General features: G+C 33.9%; 2 protein-coding genes across 2 annotated transcripts; both read right to left on the minus strand.

Annotated features, from left to right (window-relative positions):
- Positions 1 to 132: 132 nt before the first annotated feature.
- On the minus strand, positions 133 to 340 carry Gasu_62020 (uncharacterized protein; the record flags this gene model as incomplete). Its single annotated transcript, XM_005702612.1, has 1 exon — positions 133 to 340. A coding segment is annotated over exon 1 (101 nt), but the record flags the coding sequence as incomplete, so codon positions are not given.
- Positions 341 to 6,063: 5,723 nt separating this feature from the next.
- Gasu_62030 (uncharacterized protein) lies at positions 6,064 to 6,400 on the minus strand. The gene has a single exon (XM_005702613.1). It carries the CDS (start codon positions 6,380 to 6,382, stop codon positions 6,131 to 6,133), a length of 252 nt encoding a protein of 83 aa, XP_005702670.1. The 5' UTR covers positions 6,383 to 6,400; the 3' UTR covers positions 6,064 to 6,130.
- Between the last annotated feature and the right edge of the window lie 2,891 nt (positions 6,401 to 9,291).

Below are 9,291 nucleotides of genomic sequence, written 5' to 3' on the forward strand. Positions count from 1 at the left end.
TGCGTGGACAGCACGGAAATTAGCTTACTATTACATACATATTATAAAGTATCACTAATTTTCAAGTCCAACTATGTCTCTGTCTTACAGTGCCCTCGCAATTTCCAATACCCTTCCCATTTCTCAATTTACCCATTCTTATCCATTGACACTCTCATCGCAAGTTCAAAATTACACTTGCCCCAACTCTTTCCCATTTCTAATTGACCCAATCTTCCCCCCACCCTACACATAATGAAATTTTACAAATCAAAATCGCCTTTGTATTCACCCCTTTCTTCCCAATGGCAATTTCCCAAACCACAATAAACACCATGATTTAACCCCTACATCCAAATTTCCCATTCATGCATGCAACCCATACTCAAAATCCAAACCCCCAAATAATTCATAATCCTTACTTTCTCTATGTGTATGTATGCCCAAGCACCATCCTTTTTTTCATTTAGTATTATAAAAACACTGAGAAATTATCAACATCTCTCTTTTCTTCTACTCTGTTCTACTTTTAAATTCAATCAAACAAACTAGTTATTTCTTTTCCTCTTTTAGCCTTCTTTCCATTTCCTTTAATTTCTGGAACCCTTTCTCAACTTTAATATTATTATTTTGTATTCTCTTTTATTTTCTTTATTTGTTGATTCTTTATTTTCGTTTTTAAATTATTCTTCTAATTTATTTCTTTCGATCCATTCTAATTTTTCTCCTTTCCAATTGAATCTTTGTAAAAAAAAATTAATTCAATTGCTTTTTTTTAATTTAAATTAACAAAGTATACAATCAAGGCAAAAGACTCTCTATGAACTACTATAGATAGTAAGAAAAACAGAAATCAAAAGTGAGGATATATGTTAAAGTGCAAAAAGAAGTGTAAAAAGTCTGTGTCGTATACTGGTACTCAACATATTATGCAGAATCAGACCCAATAGCAAAATCAAAATTCTCGTCTAACAGAATAGAATAGCAATATAATCCAATTTTTAGTCATCTGTAAAAAGAATGCACTTGAATGAGTTGTGGTCAACGACTTGTTTTATAGTAAAAGCTATCTGCAGCTATGAAAAGAGAATGTAGGGATTTTCTCTCATTATGATTCTTGCCAAGCAAACTATCAACTAGATTATCCTCTATGCATTAAGATAAAAAAATACTAGTACTAGTTGATATTTCGTTTGCCAAACCTACTTGGGTAAATTCTTCCAATAAATCCATATGATCATTTTGCATTCGCTATTAAAGAGACTATCGACGATATATAAATACGATATGAAACAAAGTCTAGGATATGAATAACTCCACTTACATATGGGATAGTTTTCGTGTGCCATTATAAAACAACTGGATGGAAAAAAAGACTTATGAAAAATGGACAGACAATATACGGTAATTCAAACAACCCATGTCATTCTATCAACACTATCCAAGCCATATTCAACTTGAGAATGCACAATGAACTTACTCCTATTTATGTCTCTTGCCTTGTATATGTATTCTTCAATAGTTAAAACTTGTCTTTGATTCACAAATCAGCAACTTGGCTAAAGTGCATTCTTACATCGGCATGATGTGAAAGTCTGCAAGAGTGAAATCATTTCTTCCAACTTCTTATCAATCTGAGTTTCCATACTACAAAACAAGTTATCAGTTCGTTTCTCAATCATCATAAAAAATACTCTTTTTTCTTTCTATTTGCTGAAAAAAGAAAAGAGTAATGAGTTACCGAATTGATAGTGTATTACAATTCTTTAGTCTTGTGTCTAGCAATCCATATATACTGTACTTTTTTATATGAATCGCTCGTGCTTCTTGAAATCACTACCTCTACACCATCAAAGTCATTTCTTTTGGTATCTGGAACAATCTCTTCCCAGTGCAAGTTGACCAGGTTTTGTTCGTTCGTTCGTAGAGCAGTTTCCATCTGATCTTGGTGTCGAAGAAAATTGGCAAACTTGAGTGTACAAACTTTGGTAAATTTTTTTTTCTTCTCAGTATGGATTGTCAAGTCTACTGCTTTCTCCCTTTCTTTGTACCTTGCTTTCCTCGGATAGTTTCAAAGAGCTACAAAGTAAACCTTCTCTCGCTCTTTTTTGGTCATATGGTACTTGATTGCTTTAATATATATACATATATGTATATATGTATGTATTTATGTTTAGAGCGATATAGTCTTGACACCTTTTTTTTGAGTTTAAAAGAAACAAAAATTGAGTCATTGATGATAGGAAGTATATCTAATAGCTTTGCAATTGTTAAAACTCTGAATATTTTCGAGTCAAACGGAAAAGTAGTCAAAACAACGAATTTCGGAGTCTCTATGAAAGGAAAAAGACAATGAAATTTGATAAACAATTGGCAATGTTGGTCAACTGAGTAAAAGCCAGTGAACAAAGAATTCGTGAAATATATGGACCAGTCCATTCTCAAAAGAATAAGAATATGCGAGTAGTAAATAGAAAGCTTTATGAATAAATGGATGGGATGTAACTTTATGTAGTTTTCATTCGTGAAAGGCCTACTGAAAGATATTAATTGGAATCCTTTTATCCAGAGTGAGGTAAAGTAAGATCGTTGGCAACTTGAAGCGAAACAATAATTATGGTGCTTCTTATCTTATTGCCAATTACCAAAGGACTGCTAGTCAGTTAAAAAAAGTCCATATCAAATATACAACACCTCAAAATGACTACTGTTCGACAATCAAACCCTTTCCAAATTTTGTAAGGTTTTCTTATTACTTTCACGGAAACAAAAAACGATTTTACCTTTTAAATTCCAAAGTCTAAACTACTTCGCAGTTGTACGAGACTGAAATTTACAATGGACACAAAGTTATGAAACAGTATCAGAGGATCTCCTAGGAAATGAAAAAGTACACGTTGACTTTGTCAAAGTTCATAAAATCGTTTTCTTTGTTAAGGCATACAAATAAGTACCTTCAAGTAGGTATTTCAAACATATTTTAACAGGAAACAATTGAACTTAAAATTGAATTTTCGAGACAAAACAGAGATAGCATTTATCGAAGAAAATTTGCATAAAAAAGAATGACACCTTGTGTTTCTCTGTTCATAAAGGTGTAGAACCATACATAAAATGGTGCGAAAATGGAAAAATAACACTTGAGCTTGTTTTGGAAAACTCCATACAATAAAACTAATCGTTCAATAAATGAAAGTTTTATCTATAACCATCTCATGGATCATTTCAACCGTCTCTCTCGATATCTTGTTACATTTGAAATAGCTTCCTTGAAGAAAAGTCTTGTAAAAAGTGGAAAAAAGAGTGAGACACCAACTTTGACTCGAAAGACGTTGTTCATATTTTTGGTGCTTTTTCTATTTTCCCATAAATATATAGTTTTATACTTTTTGTTTCACTCGCTCATTTTTGCACAGAGTTTTCTCGTCTTTTAAAACTCAAAATGCTTTATCTGCTTGTAAGAGTCAACTCATACTCTCAGGTTTCATTTCTTCCATAGTCTTGAGCCTACAATCCAACACTATCGTTTCTATATAGCCTTTTTCCAATCCATTTCATATTCGAGCAACAAAATTGAGCTTTGTAAATACAACATACACTGCAGCAGGCTTGTATAATCTTCTCTCAACGAAGCAAACACAGACGTTCTTTTCTAGTTTTTCTTTTGAACTTTTCAAAAAGTTTCTTCAGTCCTATGGTGGTGCAATCTCTTTCACCGGTGATGTCTCTCAGCAATCCAACGTCTATTGTTGTGCATATTACGTTAAACCAGAAAGTAGTAAACAATAAATAAATCAAGAATATGCAGACAAATTTCTCCATTTATTGTTTGACAGAAACTATTGGAGATACTTTTCAACAATTTCAATGTTATTCTCGCTTGTGTTTTCAAGTATATGATGTCAGTAACTGTAAATCGATTGGAAGAAATGTTGAACAATTCCTGGAAATTTTTCTGGGTCTCACCGGTGATGTATCTACTTTATCTTCCTCGATTGACTCCAACATACATATTCGTTCAACATGTATACCTCTTCATAAAACTCAAAAAGCATTGCTACGGCATGAACAGGATCTTTTTTTTAACCATTCCTTAACTTTTAAAAAAAAAAAGCAGAACCTAATACCAACATACAACCCAACACTCCATGACTTCAGACAACAAACAACAGAGTCAGCACCAAAACGACTCCAAAGCTACTCGAACAGATTCTTCGAAAGCACGTCGAGACGCATTCAGAAGAAGTCAGAAAAGTCAAATAGTAAAAATAAATAAATGTGACGATACAGAATAAACAGATGGGCTTGGAGAAAGAGTCGTTGAGGAGGAGTCTTGTCATTTGAAAGAGTCGGTTTCTTGGTGATCCATCAATGTTTCTTGTACAATGTCCAACCTGGCTTGCGTCTCTTCTTGAAAAGCTGGGACAATAGCTAAAACATTAGGTTGGGTATTATACAATGAATAAAACTCCTTGATTACTGCTAGACCTTTGAGGATAATCTCTCCATTGTTATCGGTAATAAATGTACAAGTTGTTTTTGGCTTTACACGGCATCTTTTTGCAACGTCTTGAATGTTGGTCTCTGTGTTTTCAAAAAACTGAGTGAATCACAAAATATCTTTACAAGACAACTTGAGGTGTTTATCCATTTCTGTGGAGTGTTGATATAACCTTGAGAACCAGAAAAGGAAACCAAAAAAGGATTTCATCTATTCCCCAAAAGAAAGGGACAGAAAGATTGATTGGTTTTACAATGAAACAGTCAGTTCCCAAAAAAAAGGATAAAAAAAGCTGCAACACTATGTTCAACCAGCTGTATTGCTTTCAACATACTCGACACAGCCAATTGGTAACGAGTCTCTGATACGGATGACAACACTCTCTCAAACTATAGGAGAGAATGGGCATGTAATGTCATCAAGGTTTTGGGTAAACATGGGAAAAGACTGTTTCCAACTTGATGATGGTAAGAATCAACAAGGCAGGGAATTCTACAGAAATAGCAATCTAATGAGAAACCAATGCCAAGTCTTGTTGTCTCATCCAAAAAGCAACCAACAAAGATTGACAAATTTGCAGAGAGTTGGTTTTTAAAGACGTTATTGAAGCTTCTATTGTATTTGATAGCGTATTTTCCATGACATAATTGCAAAGAAGAGGAGGCTTCATAAGGCGAACTCACTTTTTTCATTACAAGTGATTTCTTGGATCTGGTACTTGAGAATAGTCAACCAACATCATGAATTGATATTTAAGTTTAGAAAAGGAGATATCAAGGAGTTTAGGAATATGTAAAGGTGATTTCGTGGAGACTTGTTCAAAAGTCTCACAAATGTAGCGGTACAATACGCTTATTGTATGAATAATTTGAGGGAATAGTAGGGGAATATTGTCCCGATGTAGGGGCAGTGTTTGGAGAGTGAAACATACTTTTATAAGTATCACTTGAAGACAATCTAGTAAAACCAAACCTATCTCCAAGGCTGTAGATGCTGCACTTTTTTCGTACAGACATTAACAAGCCCTTGTCGTTGACGACTAGAACACAGTTCTTGACTATGGATAAGACTGTACTCCAATCCTTCAAGTATGGTTATGCTTCAACAGGTAAGCAAAAAGCTTTTCAAGGGTTTATTTAGGGTGTATTTTTTGGGTGCGTTTGTCTCAAGGTTTCGTAAAGACTTGTTCGAAAAGGACAACTTTTCTATGACTTTTACTACTTGTAGCTTTGTTCAATGTCTTGGTAAACCAAACGATGATATCATTCAACTGGCTACTCAACTCAATATTACTTGTGTTTTTCCAAACTCGTTACTCTCAAGGGTACTTGTCCATTTTTAAGGAGTCATTTCAAACAATATTGAGGTGGAACCTAAACATGTTACAGACTGTGATTTTGCTGAATTGAAACGTATTTTTTTGTTACGGTTCTTCAAAACAAGTTTTTTTGAAAAAAAGGAAAAAAATAACCATTTTTGTGATTCTTCTCTTCTTTTGCATAGAATGTGTCTTTAAAGCATTGGCTCTTAATGTTTCGTTATCAGTGTGGAAATCAAAGTTAACTTTCTTAGAATGATCTTTTACTGTTTCAAATGGCTTTATTGATTTTTACACGCACTGTCCTCAATTTCAAATGCCCCATTTCCAATTTACCCATTCTTCCCCGCATCCATAATGACAATTTCCAAATCAACACAATCGCCTTTGGGTTGGCCCCTCTTCAATTTCCTCCCACCCTTTTCCCCACCCATTTTCCCCATCGCAATTTCCCCACTCTCTCCCATTTTCAAATGGGCCCATTCTTCCCCCACCCACAATGGCAATTTCAAATCACGATCATACCCATTCTTTCCCATCCCACCCATAATGGCAATTTTCAAATCAAAATTGCGCGGGCCCATTCCAAATCGGCCACTCTTTCCAAATTGCCCATCTTTCCCATTCGCAGAAAAATCAGTAAAAAGTGTGTGTATTGGTGCTCAGCATATTATGCAGAATCAAACCCAATGGAAACAACAAAATCTCCATTTTACAGTATACTAATATGATTCAACATTGGATCAATTCTGGAAACAATGGATTCAAACGAGTTAAGGTCAACGATCTGTTTAGTATCAAAAGTTATTTACAACTATGAGGAGAGAATTTGGGGATTTTCTCTCGTTATGATTCTTGTCAAGCAAAATATCAACTAAATTGTCCTCTGTGTATTTAGATGAAAGAATACTGGTACTCGTTGGTACTTCGTCGGCCAAGTCTACTTGGGTGAATTCTTCCAATAAATCCATACAATCGTGAAGCAATCGGTATTAAATAGACTATTGAGCATATATAAATACTATATGAACCAAAGTCTAAGTTTTAATGACTCTTCTTATGGCTCAGAGAGTTTCATAGTGTCACGATAAAAGATCTTGATGAGCTAAAGAACTCATAATAGACGGACATTCGAGTGTGGTTCAAGGAACCCATTTCATTCTATTAGCACTGTCCAATCGAGTTCGTATTCAACTTGAGAATGCAAAATGAAACTACTCCTATTTATATCACCTACCTGGTATATATCTTTTTCTATGGCACAATTTGTCTTTGACTCGCAAATCAACAATCTGTCTAAAGTGAATTCTTAGATCACCTTTTTGAATAGAGTTGTCCTGCTACTATTCCTCAAATACTGGAATCAGTCAATTTCACAAGCCCAAGTGCAATTATTTGTCAGTTGATAAATAAATATGCTAGTATAACACAAAGCAATCAATCAATGAATCAACACAAGCCAAACTCAATTCTTCATCCATAAAGATAACAAAGAGTCTGCTGTGAAAGGCACCCTGTACTAGTAAAAGCTGTACCAGATGATCAACATGATTTTGTAATAGCTTAATATAACAAAGGTAAGAGACAACTTTTTTCAACAAAAAAAGTAAACGGACATAGCCATATATATCAGCACGACTTGAAGTACTACTGATCTATGGTTACGATCCAAGTACTTCTTCGTCAATCTTCTCAAGTTATTATGTGGATTCAACTCTTTCAAACAACATAAAACCGAATGTTTGCGTTCTTCTAAATTAGAGTAGAGATGATCTGTAAAGTTCCAAACATACAGTTCCGTCCAATTCAGTTGAATTATCTCGTATGTATATGATTCTGTAGTTAACTGGGCCAGCATGCATGTCCCACTATCAAATCGATCCTTGATGGAACAGATTGATGACAACTTGGTTCTATCAAAACTATACAGTTCATAGCCATAAATCTTGATAGTTTCAACGATACCAAGACTTTTGTGAAACTAAGTTACATGACCAGGTGTATGATAAACAGTGAAAAAAAAGTTAAGAGTAAATTCAAATATCATATAATAGGTACTCTTCAAATACAGTGTGCATAACAAGAATATGATTTCATATGAACAACGTCAAGTCATTCTATTTGACACCAAGTTCAATAGAAAAGTAGCCAGGATAGATTATAGTCCCTCTCTCGACAACTTAAAATTGACCTTATCACTAGGCATAAATGATATGATAAATACTAAAGTACTATATTTATGACCGACTCGTTCGATTCTATCTACAAGGCGTAGTGAACAAGAGAATGAATGATGCTTAAAGAAACAATACACAACTCTTTATCCGACGACATTGTTCTGATTCTATCAAGCAAAGCACTCAGCTTATTCTCTTTCTTAATAGCTGATTGCCTATTTTGTAAAATTCCTTGTTTCCACTCAATAGAGTTTAAACTCGATTCAACATAGCCGAAACCTAATCTTTTGCAATCAGTTGAATTCAAACTGATTCCTGGACACTAGCTCATATACCTATTATCTCTAGTCTTTTTGATTAGATAGAAAAATATATCCGTTCCACAATTGAGGAATGTATTGAGTTTTTAATATACAGAAAAAGAGTGGTCGTAAAACACCAATCACAATTCTAAATAAATGACGAACTACAGAAGGGATAGTATGTCTATTACTCTTCGAGAATAATGCTGTAGTGAGAAGTGTTGTCCTATCTCTTGTAAGAGTTGCTGTTATTGTTGTCGTCAAATGTGCAAATCAGATAGTAAATTCTGCTTTTATAATCATTTCTAACAGTTCATACCAAGACCCCAATAATTATTGCAATGGAAATAAATACAAGCAACTTTTTTCCGGTCAAGTTGTTGATTGACAAAGATTGATTAGTTTGAATCTAAAACTATTCGTCGAGTATGATGAGGAGTGATATCCTTCTTCATGGAATACTAGTATCAAGATCGAGTTGAGTCATAAACTTAATATTGTTCTTCCTATAAATGTTGCTGTCTACACTTTCCAAACCAGTAAAAAAAGTTACAACTATATAGAGAATAATATCACAAAGATGCAAATAATGATTCTGCAAGATTGGGTATTCCTTGTTTTATTCTACACTTTGCCCTTTTGAATAGAAATTTGATTGTCTTTTATCAGTGAGAATAGTATGATATTCATTTTCAATATAAAAAAAAGGAAGAAGAAGAACAAGGGGAGTGTGAAAAAGATAAAGAATACCTAAAGGAAAAAGTTCTTTGAAACATTGGACAATTTGTAAAGATTAGAGATGCCATGGAATAACAAACCATTTTGTTTCAACAGCCTACTTCTTAATTTATGGTATTCAAATACACGTCATGCATATCAGTAGAATGGATAAACAAAACAAAGTAACATAAACATTCTACTATTACCAGTATGAGGTATTGTAGAGAATTCTTTTTCTACTAATGACGACCAGAGTATCGTTGATGTTTCTAATGAGAATCAAAGTCAAGACTT

The sequence above is a fragment of the Galdieria sulphuraria genome, assembly GCF_000341285.1.
Source record: "Galdieria sulphuraria unplaced genomic scaffold scaf_110, whole genome shotgun sequence".
NCBI classification, from domain to species: Eukaryota; Rhodophyta; class Bangiophyceae; order Galdieriales; family Galdieriaceae; genus Galdieria; species Galdieria sulphuraria.

What these genes read in the sequence shown, in the direction of transcription:
- Gasu_62030 (XM_005702613.1), bottom strand. Translation starts at nt 6,382, where the DNA reads ATGGGCCCGCGCAATTTTGATTTGAAAATTGCCATTATGGGTGGGATG.